Below are 20440 nucleotides of genomic sequence, written 5' to 3'. Positions count from 1 at the left end.
AACTATAAAAAGAATGATAAGTTTTTTAATTTTGTTGAACAAACTCCAAGTTTCATCATAGTGAAAGTAAGAAAATTTTGAAAAATTATTTTTTACTACATTGATTACATCATACAATTTCTCAATGCAAACTTAATTAAACAATGTAATCCTAACTACTGCACTATTCATGGGCTACAACAATACTAATTAAAGAAATAAATATAGGACTTTAAGCTTTCATCTAATAATAATAAAATTAAAATAAATTAATTTAAATAACTTGAAAAATTCTACAGAAGAAAGTTTTAAACTCTAAGTATTATTATTATTATTATTGAAATGTTGATTTAACCATCTATCACTAGTCCAAATTTATTTGTATCAGTATTTTATGTAATCGGAAAATAGCCAGTAATTATGTTTACACTATACAATTTGAGCTTACAAGGAAAGATTTGATGTGGTACTTAGGAATTTCAATAAAACTATTTGTATGGTTAAGCCTTATTAATAAAGGAAGAAAGCATATTTCTGACATTTTCAAGAAAATCAAAGTTACAAACCCCAAATGATTCATGAGTTAGCTTTGTGGAAATTTTCATTAAAGACCATGTAGTTCAACAGCAGCATACTTATCTCTCAGTTGCAAGATTGCTAGTTTATCTTGACAAGTAAATTTTTTCAAATGTGCATAAAAAAGTACTTTTAATACCAAAATACCATTTTCAAAAACCAGCATTTTGATGCCAAAGTTCTTAGCTTTTGCTGCCTCTTCCTCTCCTACTTCCTTTCAAATATCTTCATATAACAGTGGTAATATGTTTAACAAATGAAGAAGAAACCAGAATTAACTTGTCACAACTAAGTGATCAATGGCCGATGCTTATTAGTTAATTCAAAAGTTGATTCTTTCCACCAACAAACAATTTAGTTAGAGTGTATGTTGTTGATAGAGATCTTCAATTCATATTGCTAGATGCTTTTCCATTATTTTTCATTACATCATTCCTCAGTCATGTTAATTTCACTTCAGAATGGCATAGCCTAGTTTTAGCTTTGGCTTCCAAATCTGAGGCTTTCTTAACAGTTGTGTGAACTGTAGTCTCAGGAATGTTAAAGGCACAAAAAACATAAATTAAACATTCTCCTTTCAATTAATTATGTGTATTTTAATGTTTAGACCATATGAAGCATGTTTCCTTTTAGGAACTCCATCATCAGTTTTGCTAAGCTTTGTTGACTTAATTTCAATAAGAAAATGAAACAAAAAACCAGCCAGAACTAAAACTGAAATGATAAACACATGTGCAAAAGTGAATTTTATGTACGGTGATATGTATCAATGCACATGTAAATCACATGGTGAGGAAGTTACCACTGCCAGGAAAACCAGGAAAATTTGTGGAAATTTTTAAGTGGTGTTCTGCAATTTTTTGACCATGTAACTATGAGGAGTCAGATAATACTCATTAAACAAGGACTTCCAGTACGTACTGTACATATGATTAAATTCACTAAGATATAAAAAGAGGCTTAAAAAAATATATTCCATACAAATCTTTTATATTCATAATTTTCAATCTGAAATGGCCTTGACTATTCATTTTATCTGAGTTTTGAGGTAGCACTGGTCCACATGGCCTTGCATAATCAAAGTTCTATTGTAGTTCTTTGTCCCAGTGCATATTTATGATAAATGCTCATGGTGTAGTTTACGTATTGTCCAGACTTTGTTACTGCTTCATTTTTGTCTGTCTTCTTATTACTGAAATTAATTAATCATTCTTTTGCTTCAATTCAACTGTATATATTAATTTTCTTTAGGGATAAATAAGATACAGTACTCCAAACAATAGATATTTACTTACCTTCATGTGTTCACTGGAGAATATGTTAAATTATATGATAATATTATAAACAAACACTAGATACACAAATTCTGTGAAAACATAATTGCCAAAAAATTCCTAAACAGTTTATAGGCAGGAAGATATATTATAGGAAGAATCTTATGGAATACAAGCTTCCTATATAAAATAAAAACCGTATACAGAGTATATGGTTTTTATTCTTTCTAAAAAGAATAAAAACTATATACTCTGTAATTACCTGGTGTGTATAATATTCCCATCATAGATTAAACAGTCAACCAAAGTTTGGAGTATGCTGGTGATACTTCACTCTCTCTTAAGATCTGAGTTAGATTAGGGAACATGAGTATACAATTAGAAGCAAGCTACCTTCCACAGTTTGAGCAACTTATGCCATAGATGAATCAGTCATGTTGAACTGGCAAACATTGCCAAACTATTAACAGATAAACGCTCAAACACATGAAAGAACTGAAGATTTAAAAAGCAGGGAGGTCTATAAACTTAAAAGACCAGGATAATCTCTCCCAAGTGTGGGCATCATGGTTTGAGATCCCACAAAATAGAATATGTGTAGTAATTGTGTAATACTATAACGATATTTATATTATAATTTATTTACATTATTTTTAAATTGTATTTTAACTAATACCACTAATCAAAGCACAGCACTTGTTTTTTAAATGTTAGATTTTTAAGTGTGGTTCATGGTTTTATTTAAAGACATTCAATTATTGTAAAGCAGCCTGATGATGACAATTAAATATGGTCTAAAACATTCACTGATGTGCATTAAAGTGCTTGCTGATTTTAAAGTGTAAGTGTATTCTTAATAATAAGCCAAACAATTGTAATAATGGATTGGACTAATTTTCCACTACTATTAACAATTAAATTCTAAGTAACTTCATACTAGAGATAAATGTTATTTAATAACATTATTAAATAAGTCCTACCTCTAGCACCAAATTACTTAGAATTTAATTGTTAATAGTAGTGGTAAAGTAGTCCGATTCATTACAGCAAACATTTGGATTATTATTAAAAACATTGGGCTTTGAGATGTTTATATATGTAACTGTATTCTTGTTTCTGGTGAAACTTTATTGAATTGAAATGGTACATTTTAATAGTATAGATAAAAATTTATACAGTATACATTTTAAGTTAACTACTTATGAGTAAATGATATGAGCTTAAAATTTGTATAAATTACTTTTACAAAAAATTCAATTTATAATATTTAGTCCCTTCAACATTGATTTATAAGTTACTATTAAACATATGTAACTGTATTCTTGTTTCTGGTGAAACTTTATTGAATTGAAATGGTACATTTTAATAGTATAGATAAAAATTTATACAGTATACATTTTAAGTTAACTACTTATGAGTAAATGATATGAGCTTAAAATTTGTATAAATTACTTTTACAAAAAATTCAATTTATAATATTTAGTCCCTTCAACATTGATTTATAAGTTACTATTAAACATATTGCTAATATTAAATCATCATATTTAAATTATTAATAATAATTCATTTTTCTTAGCATTAATCATAAAATTTATAATAGTCAATAAAAATATTTTGTACCTTGCTGTGTCTCAATCTCTCCCAATTCTATTTGACGATGAGTCTTTATTACATCAAATGGCAGTGTTAAAACTGCAGCAACCTGAAAATATTTTAAATTAATACATATTCATTTATTCTAAAATATTAACTTTAACCAAATAATTATAATTCAATATCTTTAAAAAATCAAAATACTGGAAATAATATTTGTAGATATTTTCTATATGAAATTCACATTTAAACTATATTTGTTGTTTATTTGTTACTCATTAATTTATATATCCATCATGAAATACAATTTCTGTTTTTCAGCAATAAAACTTAAAAATATTTTATTCATTTTAAAAGTTAAGGTTTTAAAATAAAGATATGCAAAATAAGTATTTATTAGTATAAATGCTTATTTAAATAACAACAACACACATTAAAATTTGTAAGTAATTGACTAATGTTAATTCTTATTTGTATGTTTTTGTATTTACCATCATCAAAAACTGGAGATTTTGCATTTTGTTAGTTTTATATTGAAAATTTTTAAAGAATTATTTTATCAAATATAATCAAAGTTTATATTAACAAATCTGTTGGTATATAATATGTAGAATTCTACATTTAAAATAAAATTTCTTTCTTTTTTATAATATAATTATTAAACATTAAATATCTTTTTTTAGCAAAAAAACTTCTCTTCAAACAAACAAAAAACAGCTCATAAATTTCACATGCTCTAGGATACTTCACAGTTTGTACTCTTATTAAACAGTCAAAAGTTTTGAAAGTAAACTTAAGTAAAATATAAAAAGTAAATCACAGGAAAATAAGTACTCTCACAACCTATAGCCTTTTTCCAATAAGATGTAAGTTTGTAAAAACATTCCAGTAGCAATTCCAATCTTTAGTAACAAAAAAAGCTGCCAATTCTGTTTTCATTTTCAGTGCTTCTCAAGTTCAAGCTCTTACTTATGACATGGTTGTAGAATCAAATAAATAATGTTAGTTGGATAGTATGATGTCATAAACTTTGACTCAGAAAATAGTAATTACTAATCAAAAAGTACATATAATACATACTGCACCAGAACTGGCTCCTGCTGCAAAACTGAACCAAAATGTTGGTTGTTCTTGTTGAAATTTCTGTTTTAATGTTTCATATGAAGCCCAATATATAGCTGCAGGATAAAATTTAATTTAGCATTAACTATAACAATATATTACAATTCTAACTACATAAAAATGAAAAGCAAAGCATTACAAAAAACATTTTTGATGTATAACCCATATTATAATCTAAGTTATGCATATGTGACATGACTCTTCAACAATGAAAAATAACTGTATAAAATAATTTTCTTATTGACTTCATTAAATGCTCTCATTCATTTAAAATAAAGTTCACATTACAAAAACTTATAAATTAATGCAATAAATTTATATCATATAAATTGTCTATTATAAAAATTCTAATAATTCAAAACTACAAACTTAACAAAAAAAATTACACATTTCATTGCAATTTTGTAAAATAAATGTTTAATAGTTATTTCAACCAAAAAACAATTGATATGAACAACAATTATAATGAATGAAAATGGTAACTGATCTTTAATATATTAACAACAACAAAGGTCATGAAATTTTTAAAGTTACTCTGATCTGAAAATGAAAAACATCAAATTTTCAGAAGTGTTTATGAATTAAAAATAGTTCTGATTTGTAATTTGTTTTGTTTTAGTTTAGATAAATTCAGAATAAACTTGTTTGGCAGATAATTCTAAACCTATTAATTGCTATTAATAGCATGAGCTGAGCTTATAGGAAACATGAGCTAACCAGTGATAATAGAATTTTAAATCATATGTAAAATGAACTATACTTAAAAATCCTATTAATATAAAATACCTAAAATTTTGTATAAATTATAATTTACAGTTTTGATACATCCCATTAAAAAAGTTTACTAACACTTTTTTTTGTAAATAATCATCCTTTTGCAACAAGCTTAAACATAGTATGATTAATAGTTATTATTACTTCATCCTAATAAGCTAAAAACTCATTGTTCTTTTGTCTATCTGCAATAACCTTAAGTTCTCCACAGTAAGCATTTTTATTTCTTACTCAAAGTTTAACAAGTACAGTACATGTTAACAAGCCTTTTCAGTATTGCTTTTGTTTCACTTATTTTGTTATTCCATCTACAACAAAGTATAATAAAAAATCAGTATTTTAATGTTTGAGAAGATACTTCTACACTGCATACCAGTAAGTGCCATGCTATTATATCTACTCCAGAGGCATGGAGTATGTTTAAAGTGACCAGATTTTCTATATTTAAAATCAGTACTTTTTTTATTTCTCATGTCTACAAAAAACTAAGTTTCAATATATTTTGGTAATTTATATATTTATGTATGTTATAGAAATTTTCAAACATTATTATTTACATTAAATATTAAACATTGTTCCTAATATCGCTTCTCTCTGGTTAAGTTTTTCATGTTTTTCTTTTATACTATTAACCGAAATATGATCCATAATCGCTTTAAAGGAAACTTAGTAACTTTTATTTGGTAATGGTGGATTGTATTAATGTTTAGCTATTGTAGTATGTTATTTATTTTTTACACTTATGTATCATTTACGATTTAATTTTTATTCTAATTAGTTGATATGTTATCAGTTTTTTGGTATTTTTGAATTTTGAAGGTGATGTTCCATTTATGATGTATTCCATTTTTGTATGTTCTAACCTGATGATGATCTATTGAGATCAAAAACGCTTGTTTTTAATAAACTCCCTCAGCAACGAATAAGGTGTTAGTTACTTGATTCATACCAGTGTTTCTCAACGGGGGCGATATTGCCCCCATGTGGGCGTTTTTTCATGTTCAGGGGCGATTAGTAACAATTTATATTTTGGGGGCGAAAAACAATTTTCTGGGCGATATAGTAAAACATTATATTAAGAATAATTAGATATATTATTTGTAACATCTTACAATAATTAAACAAATAACATTATACTAGTCACAAGTCTATTCAATGCAATATGAATTTGGCGTTAGCCTTGTCTCTCGGCATCAGAATTTTGTAGTGAAGGGGGCAATACTACGTAACGGTTTTATTAAAGGGGGTGACGATTCGTTAGAGGTTGAGAAACATTGATTTATACTATTAACTTTTATTTCTTAGCAGAGTTGTACATTTATTTATTTTTTTGTATGAAAAATAAATGTACAACTTGAAATTTTTTTACTACATATTTATTTACTTCTTAAAATTTTATTTTAAATTATTTAATTTTATAAAATATGACACTGTAGTAGTTCGTCTTCATATTGAGGTTGGATAAATACAAGGATGATCACAGCTGTAGAACCTGTGTAGATGTCAAGTGGAAAAACAAAAAAATATTATATAATCAGAAAGGTTGGCATTGTTATCCAAACTAAAATCTTTCAAATAAAGCCTTGTAAAGAATGACATAAAAACAAAAAATAGGATTTGTTTTTGTTTTTTTGTGCTTCTAATTTTTCCAACTTTTATTGGTTAAAAAAAGTAAATAATGAATGGCTAATTTTTATTCTAGTTGTAGTAGAGAATTTATTTATGAATCAAATGAGTCTTAGTTTAAAAATATCATTCCATTCATAAAACTCCCCTTGCTCATAGCCATCATAGGTGCAAGAAATATAATGCTTGTTAGGGGGAACTACTCAGCATTATTTTTTTTCAAATCAGAACACAATCTCTAAAATCAATACATCTGGTCATTTTAAGTGTATGTAGACAAACTCAATTTTGCAAGACAAACACAGAAATAAATCGCAGAAATTTATACTGTCTATTTAATTAATTATTTTAAAAAATTTAAGTTGTAAATTACTTATTATGTGGCCTTTTTAATTTGTTTCTAGAAACAGAAACATATGACCGGTCAGTGCAAGAAATTATGAAAAAGCATAGAATATGTAAGATTTTCTCTTATTCTTCAGTATCACAAACAATAAAATTAAATAGAATTTGATGGCTATTCTGTTTAATTTATTGTAAGTATTGTCAAATCTGAGACTAACACTATTATACATCATTAGAAAGAAACTGTTTAGAATTCAAGTAATTAGTTATATGTAGAAATAGATAGTTAAAAAAAATATGCTACATTATCAAATCACACAGAATAAAATTATTGCATTAATTTATAATCTTATCTTTATTCAGAAATAATTTCTTAATGTATTCTTTTTATTATGTTTTGAACATTATAATGAAAATCAATAAGTCTAGAACCAAAATTGATTAAAATTTAATGAAGTCAGTTTAGTTTGTAAATCACAGGAACACCCCCACACTGGATTTGCCCCCTTTGTGGATCAGCTTGTACAGTTATATAANGTATAAAAGTAAACATTGCATTATTTTATACAGTTCTGAAAGAAAAAAAATGATAAATATTAAATTATAATTTTATGTAATGTAATTAAAACATATAATCATCTACATAAATAAAGTAAAGAAATCAGTTACAATTCCAGCATATTAATCTATTAATTTATAACTGTAAAAATTGCTTATTAAAAAATTCAGAATGAATAACATGTTATACATTGTAACACATTTTTCATTTTTAGTAATTTAACAAATTCATTTGGGATTACAAATAACAAATGTATTAGAAAGTTTTCTCTAAACTATGATAAATCTAAATCTGATTATATAATTATCAGCAGATAAAAAGTTGATAAACAATTTTCATTTTTTTTTATCCAGAAATATTTCAAGTACAATTAATTTTGCAATGCTATAGAAATTAATGCTAAGGAACTGACAGAGTTATTATATATTATAAATCTAAACTACTGGATGTTTCCTTTCATTAATACCCTAACAGCAAAATAGCAGAGTTTTTGGTTATTGTTTAAAATATACTTTTAATAAGAAAAAATTTTGAAATCTTAATATTTTGTAATATATTTTCAAATTTCTTTTATTATTTGAAATTAATGAATGGCAATAATTTTTGCAGGACAGACCTAATTCAAAAATAATATTTGATATATTTACCCTATTCAATTTTGAGCTCTTAGTTCAATTCAATACATATTGCATTAATAAATATGAAAGATAGTAGTATAAGACTGATTTAAATGTTAAAAGTAAGTATTTTAGGTTAATATACTAGATAAAAAGCCCTGAAGTTTCTCCTCTTGCATTGGATATATGCAAAAGAGTAGATAATTCAAATGTGCATTTTTATATTTTAAATATAAGTAGGAATTAAAGGAATATCTTGCTTTAAAGTGTTTTGCATTAGTGTGCCTCACTAATATAGTGCTTTTCAATTATATTCAATGTTTATTATTTTCAGTATTTATCTTACTCTTAAAGAGTTTTCAGTGTTTTTTATTTTTACTTTTTTAGGTCTAGTACTATTGCTCACTAAATAAATGATAGTATAAATATGTTTATAGGCTTTTATGTAGGCTGTTTTTTTTTTCTAGCTCTGATGGTCCATAAAACAAAGATAAGTGTAAATAACAAAATGAATTTATTACAAAAAGTTAGGTACAAACATGGTTACTTTTAGACATAATCACTGTGAAGATTGAGGCATTTGTAATATCTGTGGACGAGCTTTTCCATCCCCTTGTCATAGAATGTTGCCACCAGTGACTTCAGATGGGCCCTAGTATTGTTTTGAAGATCATCATTAGTCTCAAAACCCTGCCCTCCTAGTCACTTTTTCTGTTCAGGAAAAAGGTGAAAGTTGCTTGGCGCTAAATCAGGTCTATACTCTGGGAGTTTAAAGGTGGTGAAGACTTCCACTCAGCTTGGAACTTTTTAATGTGTGAAGACTTCCAACTCTTTCCTGAACTGGAAATGTGGCTAGCAGGGCAGAGGTTTGAGATTAATGACAATCTTCAAAACAACATTGTTAAGGCAATCTCAAACTAGCAGCACACACTATGCACTAGCATAGTGTGTGCTGCTATGTGTTGCTGCTAGTGAAGATAGTGCACACTATGCACTATCTTCACTAGCAGCAACATTCTATGACAAGGGGATGGAAAAGCTCGTCCACAGATATGACAAATGCCTCAATCTTCACATTGATTATGTCTAAAAGTAACCATGTTTGTACCTAACTTTTGGTACTAAATTCATTTTGTTATTTAAACTTATCTTTGTTTTATAGACTGTTGGAGCTTGAAGAAGCCGCTGCTCTCTTATATGCGTTGACATATACTTAGTAAAATAAGAACTGTGACTTAAGGTTTAAAGGCTATATTCACTTTATGACACTGGTCTGAAATCTAAACAACCATAACAAGCACATTAACGTTATGTTTCTCTGAGCAAGATGGAAAAAATTAACACAAAACAAACTTTCTTGGTCTACTCCTAAGAGACTCAATTTTCAGATATCAAATCAATTTCAACATAAAGCAGGTTTTAGGAGTGGACCAAAAGAGTTTCTGTTAATTTTTCCAGAAAAACATCTAACCAACTATATTTGCAAAAGAACGTGCTCAGCAAAATAATTAATAACCAAACATCTTTATTATTGCTGAGAAAGTTTAATTAAAGCAAACGTTTTCGACCTATTCCATAGGCCATCGTCAGGTTGAAAACAGACAATTGGAAGATTTCGTTCCACAAGATCGAATACAAATATTCAAATTTCAAAAAACTGACAATGGATTAAAAGGATAATATACTAGTAATGTATGAAATATATATATATATATAATAAAAACAAATAAAATAAAAATAAACTCAGAAATACTACTAAACATAAGTATCAACTAATACAATAAAATTAATGTGAAAATTATCTCTTCTCAGCTTGATACCAATGCACTAGTTACACAAGATCCTGGGACTGTGGTTAAAGAAATACAGCGCATATCATTAATGGAAGAGGAAGTAGGAACGGTATTAGATTATGAGGGCTTGTATCCTTCCATAAAAATCTTATCATGCAAGGAAGCACTACTCGAATTCTTGTTCAACAAGGTCCCTGAATTGTTACATTACAACAGTGAAGTAGTGGAACTGGCTAACCTGATATGCTACGAGTCTATCTTCAGCTATGATAGCCAAACATATAGACAGATGAGGGGAGTTCCAACAGGAAGTCTGATCTCAGGAATTCTTTGTGAGTTGGTTGTTAGAAAACTGGAGAAAAGAGTTTTATATGACTTCCGTAATGATATACTATATTTTAAAAGATATGTGGATGACATCTTTATATTATGGAATAATAGCCATAAGATAAATGAATTCAGTGAAAGCATTAATTGTAACAACGATGGCCTAAAACTGAAATTAGAACAGAAAAGTTCCATAATAATAGATTTTTTGGACATCAGCATCCAATTCAGAAAAGGGCATTTATCTACCAGTGTTTATGTTAAACCAACGCACAGTCCACTTTATATTCCCTTGCAATCAAATGATCCTTATTGTTACAAGATGGCAGCATTCAGGCTCTAATCAGAAGGGCCTTTCTATATTGTAACAATGTTATGGACAGAGCAAAGGAAATTGACAGAATTCTACAAGTTGCTGAAGCCTTAGGGTACAATAAAGGCACAATAACAGGAATTGTTAGAAGATGCGAGAAGAGCATAAAAATGGGCTCGATACAAGGTCCCAGTAAAATCACAAAATTCACTTATAACAGTTAAGCTAAAGGCATTATGAAAGAAATTGCAGACTGCAAAGGATCAACAATAATTCTAATAAGAGCCCCAAACCTATATAAAATTTTAAGAAATGACAAGGATAGCATTAGGAAGGAAGAAAAAGCAGGTGTGTATAGGATACCATACAAAACCCACAGCTGGGGATTAAAAAAAGATTATATCAGTGTTACAACAAGGAATTTGAGTGTAAGGCTAAAGGAGCACAAGTATAACATCAATATGGAATAGGTCAAAAACGTTTGTTTTAATTAAACTTTCTTAGCAATGATACAGGTGTTTGGTTATTAATTATATTTGCAAAGTCACATCTATATATGAAAATAAATATTTGAAATTTAATTAAAAAAGGCCATTTTAAAATTTAATAGAATAATGATGATAGTTATTTCAATTACCTATGTTCATTTTTTAAACATATTTAACAGTACAAAATGAAAATTATATCAACTTTTTAAAACAATGCATTTTATAGTATGAGAAGAATTTATTTTAGCATTTTATTTTTCTTAATAGTTACTGTATCATGAAAGCATCGATTATCCGAATCAATTGGGGATTAGGGTTGTTCATAAAATCAATTTTTCAGATAACCTATTATGTACAAAAAAATATATTAACCTACCCCATGTTGAAATTTGTTCAAATCCTGGCACATCCTTAAGTACCCTCTCATGGTCATGCCAGTGCTGCCAGCTAAAACACGCACACCAACAAAAATAATATTAGAGTAGCCCAAGACTGCAGCGCCACAGCACTAGTGGAAATTTAAATTTGCCGACCGGAAAGCTTTTCGTTAATTGACATTTTTGTTGATCGATATTTGGATAATTGATGCTCTACTGTATTTACAATGACACAACAGTGCAGTGCCAAAATAAACTGGCACATAAGAATATGCTCTTATATATATGTAGAGTATGGAAATATGAAAAGAGAGATCTGTAATTTACATTTATTTAAAATGAAAAGACTATCAAAAAATCCAGTTTCACTTAGCAATATGTATTGAAATTTGACTAACACTTATAAAAAAAAGTCAAAATTTAATGTACAAAAATTTTTTCATTACAGTATTTTAAATGAAAATTTTTTTATGTTCCTGATGATAATTACTGCCACTCAAAGTCAGAATTTCCAATTAATATTAAATCATACAATAAATAATTTTATCACTGCAAAACAATTTCAGATTTTTCCATTTTAAACCTGTCTATTTTATTAAAAAATTTGTATAAAAGCATAATTTTAATTTTATTCGATAAATAAAACCATGCAAGACAGATGAATATAACTTTTTATAAAAAATAAGTAACTTGTAATGAGCATATTTAATAAATTAATAAAAATGCATGAGAATTTCATAATAAACAATTTTTAAATATTTTATTATTGATTTTATACTAAAAAAAGCAATTGAGATTTTCCCTCTTTTTAATCATGTATTATTAAAATAATATTGTTAACATTTATTTTCAGAAATACAAGTTCCAATAAAACTGAAAATCTATATTTTATTATATCTAATGTTTCAAGTAAAAACTATCTTGTTATTAAATAAAAATAACTTGCAGTAAATTAAATAAGATTAGTTTTAACAAAGTGTACTACAAAGTAGTAATAATATTCATGCCTGCTACTTTTTAAAATGCAACATTTCACATAATAAATAATTATTTTTATTTTCTACAGAAATAACTACTGCATGCAGTTATTTTCATATAAAATTAGTTAAATTTTGTACTGTATTCTACATGCAGATTTTTTTCAATATACTCACTGTGCATACACATCTTATTTTTCATTGTTATTGAATTTAAAATTGATAAAAACACCATGGATTTAAAATTGATAAAAACACCATATTCTTAATACATATATATATACATCTACTTACGTAGATGTGATATATATGTATTAAGAATATGTTTTAATGTTTCTGAATAATTTTTGACCGTGGAAAAAAATCATGTACTACTTTCTGAGGTATTTTAGAACTTTTATTATTGTCATGTAATAGGTTTTTATGGAAAATGTCAAAATATTATTAAATAAAATAATAAAATATTAACATAGTATAACTTTATGTACACTTTGTTAAAACTTTTAGTTATCAACTGAAAGTCATTTTTGATTCCAATAATATTTTTATGTTCTCTTTTATCAATTCCTGTAACAAATAAACAATTATTTAGAATTAAGAGATGAAGTTTGAAATTGTCATTTGAGATCCAGCACCTAAAATAAAATTTTGATTTTTATAAACTGAAATAGCAACAAAATGTAACATCTTTATAGTTTGAGTCGTCATCATACCTAAAATAGGAAACTTATTTAAATACATTTTCTTATATTTAAAGAAATGAAAAGTAAAGTTATCTTTATTAGTAGTCAACACCATATCTACTTATCTGAAATTTATTTAACAGCAACTCTAGTCTTAAACTAAATTTATTAAATTTCATAGTATTAAATGTTTAAACGTTTCAGTATAATTAATACTTTTAATATGTATAAGCTGTTATTTACCTAACTACTCAGAACAAATATTGAATTAATTAATTTAGACTGAAATTTAAATGTCTGGTATATATTAGAAGACTTGAGAACAGATCTATTATAAAAATGTCATAAATACTATATAACATCTATTTATTATTTTTATTTGATTATTTATAGATATAATTTCCAGGCTTTCTTTAAAAACCATTTTTAATGTTGCAATCAGAAGAGTCAATATGATTTTGGCATTGTATTCCTTTTTAGAGATACATTATAGTTTCAAATCAAGATTTGAATAATATATGTAAATCAAAATATAAAATAAATATAAATTTTGGAAAAATCCTGTTTTGTTGGGATACTACATATTTAACAGAAACATTCAATCCCAAGCACTTTTGAACTCTGTACCCATTCTCAAGTGATAAAATGATTCCAAACATTAACTTAGTATTCAGTTTTATTATACTTTAAAGTTAATTTCTTAAACTTAAATAAAACTTTAATGATGATTCTATATTATGAATTACTATAACTGGAATATTTCTATAATAAATAATAAACACTTAATTTTCCAGTATTTGTTCTGTATTGCAAACTGGTATTTTCAATTATTTTGAAAACTCATCTTCATGTTCAAAACACACAAAATGAGAATTTATTTATGTAAATTATATAAAAATATGAATGATATTCAAAATATAAGTATTGAACAAACTAACCAATCTATAAGAATATATAAAGTTATTTCCAACAAATGAAATTAACACCTATATACAAAATATCTAAATATGAATGTTTATTAATTATTATTAATTACATACAGTGATTCAAAAGAACTTTAGAAGTTTGAAAGCCCTATAGTTTCAATCAAAGACTTGTAGAATTAGTTATGACACTAATTTATAACAAACCCACTAAGTTTTACATTGAGTAATCATTTTGGTTTGATGTGAAACTAGTGATGTGGCAGATGTTGCATTTGAATTCAATTTCTTACCAAATTCAAAATAGCATATTTGTTGTCACTTTCATAACTGCAAGATGTAATGATGATTCAAATTTTGAGCTCAGCAAAATTTGCAGACAAGGGTGAAATAAATGCTAGATGTTTAATAAAATCACAGAAAAAAAACTCAAGTGTCAAAGTTGTAAAACAAGTTGGCTTGCCAACCAATCCAACAATCTAGGCAAAATATGCTAAAAAATTCTCTCATTTTACTAGTGATGTAACAAATATTCGGTTACTATTCGGCCAAATACCGAATATTTAATGACTATTTGGCTGAATACCGAATACCTAAAAACAGGAGTAAGAAATAACAAAAACATAGTAAATTAATCATTTTGGTATTTAGATTTAATGTTATCGGGTTAGTGTTGTTTGTTTATATTCATTTATAACTTATAACATGCACAACATAAAAAAGAACATAATATTAGTCATTTGTATTCACAATTTATAATTATAAAGATCTGCACAAGTACACACCTATTCGTTCAAGAATCGTCACACATCCGAGGGTCTGACCCTGCCTATCCTTCTTTTTAAGCGCTTGTCTTTGCTCTTCCCTTTCTCTTTCCTCTATTGCTCTAGTCCACATATGCCTATACATACATCATAATACACGCTCACGATACTTTCGATTCGTCACTTTTCTGTCGTAGATTTCCCATTTTACAATTACATGACTCATAGCCTGGTGATAACAGAGAAAAGAGAGAGATAGGATGTCGGTATAAGTCACAGTTATGATTTCACAGATTTGAAACAGCTTGGTAACCCGAACGACCTCATGCTTTTGCCTGTGCACGCTAAGTGACTTTCATTACAAGCATTTAGATTTCTGAAATCTATGACAACAATTGTTTGGCATTCATGGTCGCGAATTTCGCGCCAATAAGCTGCCTCGACTTGTTCGAGGCAGCTTATTGAGTTGATAACATAATCGATTTGTTCGATTATGTTATCAACTCAATTTCATATTTATTTTCACATTTTCACTTTGCGGTTCTTCTCTGTTCTTCTTTCGTTATTTACATGTGTAGGTCATTTCATTGTTATCCACATTTGATATCATCACTTATCACATACTACCATGACGCTCTTGTCTGAACTGTCAAGAATTAACGCGATTGGCGAAGTGTAGTGACAGAGGGCCAATAGAGAGCAGGGTACTTACCATAATGCGGTTTCACACTAATTTTCGTATGTGTGTTAATCAAGCCGAATAGTTTGGCCGAATATACTATTCGTTGCAACACTACATTTTACAGTTAAAAAATGATGACACAAAAGAACACATGCACTTTCAGAAAGCAAATCATCCATTATTTTACAGATGTTGGGATTTCCTCAATAGATGTTTCTTAGAGTGAATTGGGCAAACAGGACCTAGAGCAGTGTTTCTCAAACTTTTTTGTTTTGTGGCACACTGAAATTATTAAACAAAATTCACGGCACCCCTATTATTATTATTATCATTTTCTTTTTCTTTTTTTTTTGCTTTTTTACGGTTAGTAAAAATATGAAGGATGAGAAGGTTTTGAAAAAAATAAAAGTTTTTTAAAGTAAGTAAGTTTATTTCCAAACAACACAAAAACATTCAAAACAAAAGTTATTATTATAAAGGGTATTTGGTGATAAAATGTGAACTTAATGTGAAGTATGCGCCTGATGGTGTTTGTATATTTCCTTGATATTAGGTTGTGTTTTTGAGAGACATATCCTCATCTAATTTTCAAGTGTTTCTCTCTTCTTTGTTTTAATATTTACGAGTGTAGAGAATCCCACTTCACGGAGATACGATGTGGAAAACTGCAATAAAATATTAAGTGCTTTGAATCCTATATTGGGATATTCCTTCATAATTGTTATCCAAAATGAATTCAGACTCATTTCTGAATGCTTCAATATTAACGTACGATCGTTACGTATATCGATTAATTCTTCGGCTTCTGCAAGACTGAACTTATTTCTGATGTTGTCTCTATAAAAGGATTTCGAATCCAGTTGTACAAATCAACTTATATGTCAGGTAAATAATGGTTAAGTTTTTCTTCTAACGACGTTAAATGACTGTAAATAAGTTTTTGCAAATTTGTATTGTTACATTTTCCTTTGGCAACTTAAATAAACATTTCTACCATCAAAAACATCTTTGCCCGTCGTAGTTTTTTCGAATTTCTTGCAGCATAAAAATTCTTTCCAAAATTTCATCATGTTCAATAAATCGAGTGAAGGCAAGTAATTGTGCTTTACCACCGATATCAGTTGACTCATCCAACTGCAAACTAAATAATTTCGATTCGATTATTTTATTTATAACTGATTTTTCAATACGTCTACTCATAGTGTCATTTGACGAAGGAATCATTTTTATTTCTTCTGCTTCAGCACCAAAAATCGTTCTCACAATTGCTGTACACCAGGTAAATCCCATTTTTACGTAACTGTCTTGATATAAGCGAGTTTTTACATTCTTTTTCAATGCAACATTTTACGAGAACTTACTGTTTCTGTTTCTTTTGTTTCAACAGTGCTTGTTTGTTGCTCAACGTTAAAAATAGTCAAATCTTCACAATAGAGGTCTCAATTTTTGATGATTTACTAGTGGTAATTGATTCCTTAGCTTTGCTACCAGTAAACACTTCTTGATCATTAGAATCTTCGTTTTCTTTTTTTAATGAAAAAATTATTCGTGATATTTAACGACATAATTAACTTCAATATTTTATTATAAAATTTAATTACAAGTTAATAATTTATTTTTTCTTGCTGTAAAGAAGAAAAAATATTTGTATATGATGCTTTTTCGTTATTGTCTGAACATATAACAATAATAAAAACAACTATTTACTGCATTCAACGCATTTATATTGCACTTCTACTCGTTGCAGGAACAGAAGAACAGACAATTAGTAACTAGTTCGTTTTGTTTCTAGTATTTACGTGTCGCCAATTACCGAGTCACTGAGACAAGTGGCGACGTAGCAAGATTAGTAGAAAAACCAATATTCATTTTTTTATAATTGTTTTAATTATTTATTTAATTTAATACTTTAATTCAATTATTTTAAGTAATTTTAATTTAATTATTTAAAAATTTCGGGGCACCCTTGTGGCGTACTTGAGGCACCCTAAGGTGCCGCGGCACCCGCTTTGAGAACCACTGACCTAGAGTATGACTATCATGTAACCTACTTCTGACACCTCTAGACTTTTTCTTCTGGATCTTAAATAAGATCTAGTATTTATTTCACCCTCTTACCTGTAAATCTCACTGAGCTTCAAAACTTGAATTACTTTGGTAGTTACTGGAAGCAACAACAGGAATGCTACTTCAAGTCTGGCAAGAAACTGAATTTAGGTGGGATTCATCAAACCAAAATGATTGTTCAAGACAAAATTTGATGTGTTTGCTATAAATTAATGCTTCAATCAATCTTGTACATCTTCTGAACAAAATTCTACATACTTTCAAAATTGTATAATTGTTTCTGAATCACCCATTTTATGTAGAATTTTAAATTTTATTTGTTGAAAATAACATGTGTTTAAAAGTTTAACTAGAATTTAGTTGCTGTAAGTTGAACCTAAATATAATCTTTCAAAAGGATTGAAAATATTAGTTAACAAGTTAGAAAAAATATAAAAAGTTCTCAAATAGACAATACTTTAAGTGTCCTCAAACTTTGTCCTTTTGTCCTGGCCATTTTTTCAAATATATATTAGCTCACAATATAGAATTAATACTGGAATTAATGAATTACAAACATATTTAAGTTGCATCATTTAACTGAAAAGAAATGCAAATGGTATTTAGGCAAGAGGTTTTCTACGAGGGCAGGCTGAAAAGTAATGCACACATGCTTGTAGAGCACAAACGAAACGATTTTCAGAAGCGTGCCAGGTGGCATATGGAAGTAACATTCCCCCTCTATGCGCATGCGCAGTTTGAGGTTGTTGCATCCATTCAGTATATTTTGAGAAGCGGAAATATGGAGACATGTTCTTGTGCTATGTCAACGCGAGTTAAACAGCATGCTGTTATCAAATTTTTAACTGCTGAAAAAATTATGTTTAAAGGCTTTTTATGGTGATGATGCTGTTGACATGTCTATTGTAAACTGATGGATAATAAAATTTCATGGTTGCGAGCCTGGAAAAGCCATAATTGTTGATGAAGCACGCAGCAGAAGTCCGATCACTGCCACAGACAATTACCGTTGCACCTTGTTGCAATGTTTAATTCTTCTCAGTACATACAGACTCTAAAACACCTCTGACGTTGAGTTTGACATGTTAGAGGCAGCCTGGCACCACTAATCTTGCAACATGACAACGCTCGTCCACACACCTCGCACGCAACTGGCGAGGCTCTGTGAAACCTAAAGTTTGAACCAATTCCACACCCTCCTTATTTCCCCGATCTTGTGTCTTGTGATTTTTATTTGTTTCCTCTACTTAAGAGAGACCTCAAGGGTAATTATTACACCTCAGACGATGAGGTGAAGGCAGCTGTCAAGTCCTGGATTCAAGAAAACTCTGAAGTATTTTTCTGAGGAATGAAAAAACTTGTTACACGTTGGGAGAAATGTGTTAGTCATCATTAATTAAGGCTATGTTGAAAAATAAATATATGATTTTGAAGCTTAAGAATTGTACTTTAATGTACTTTTTGCCCGATCTTGCTATTTGTTTTTGTTCATGTTCTACAAGCATGTGTGCATTACTTTTCAGCCTGCCCTCGTAATAATATCACTACAAAGCCTTACAACATTCTAAAAATATTTAAATCCTTAAATTCATAAATATTTCAATAATTTGAATATATCAACTTAAAAATAAACACTATACTTTATCTTTCTTCATAAAACCATTTTCTTTGATGTAGTTCATCAGTATTTTAAACTTAACATGTCTGAAACCTTAAGGCTTTACTTACAATCAATGGTAGTAAGAAACTCCTTACATTGTGTTTCTTTTGTTTTTAATTATTTTAATGTTTCAAATATTTATGTTTTAAAATAAACTGAGCTCAAAAGCAATTGAAACTAAACATTTGTTAACTTGTACATTCCAACCAAGCAGGATGTTTTTGCTTTTTAAAATTCAATTTTGAATTCAAAAGCTTATTTACATCAATCTTGGTTTAACTTATATATTTAACATTCAAATTAAACTCTTCCAATTGTTCACTAGCAAAAAGTTGTAAGTTCATCTTAGAAAAATTAAATATATTAAAGAAATTTAAACAAAATAAAACAAGTTTAAAATTTCAGATTTTATTGTTTGTTATGACACAATCAAAAATTTTCATACAGTGCAGCTCATTTCAAACAAGGCTCATTTGTAAAATCAACTCATAGAATAATGCAAGTTATTTCCCAATTAATCAAGATGTTCTCATAAATTAATTATCATTTTAAAAAATTAAAGATAATGAATTAATAATGGAGATATCACTCACTTTATTGCACTATACTGAAAAACAAATCTTTTCATCTTAAGATTACACAGAACAAATATTAGCATTTGTAGCAAAGAGTAGACTAACACTGATAACATAGATGACATAAATTGCAAAAACAAAAGATAGACTATACAGTAAATGATTATGAATTAGCATGTCTACATAATACATCATTTAGTTTGTTCAATAATTTGGCTTTAAACAAACTTTAATTGTAAATTTTGATAAATTTTAATAAACATTTTGACCTGTTAGGATTTTTGTAAAACATTACATAAATTCAAACTGAAAGACAATCTTTTCATATCCACAAACTAACTTAGGG

At 27.9% G+C, this 20440-nt stretch overlaps 1 protein-coding gene across 1 annotated transcript in view; it reads right to left on the bottom strand.

Annotated features, from left to right (window-relative positions):
* Positions 1 to 3414: 3414 nt before the first annotated feature.
* The window catches only part of LOC111613133 (solute carrier family 25 member 40-like), a 56158-nt gene continuing 39132 nt past the window's right edge, over positions 3415 to 20440 (bottom strand). The window contains exons 6-7 of the mRNA XM_023354453.1: positions 4503 to 4600; positions 3415 to 3531 (exon numbers count right to left, since the gene is read on the bottom strand). Of these exons, the coding sequence (XP_023210221.1) occupies positions 3430 to 3531; positions 4503 to 4600 (200 nt within the window). The 3' untranslated portion in view covers positions 3415 to 3429. The remainder of the gene's footprint in view (positions 3532 to 4502; positions 4601 to 20440) is intronic.

This window comes from Centruroides sculpturatus, unplaced genomic scaffold (assembly GCF_000671375.1).
Source record: "Centruroides sculpturatus isolate CEXI.00-Female unplaced genomic scaffold, Cexi_2.0 scaffold1733, whole genome shotgun sequence".
In the NCBI taxonomy this organism is placed as follows: Eukaryota; Metazoa; Arthropoda; class Arachnida; order Scorpiones; family Buthidae; genus Centruroides; species Centruroides sculpturatus.
This window is presented reverse-complemented; position numbering and strand designations above follow the sequence as displayed.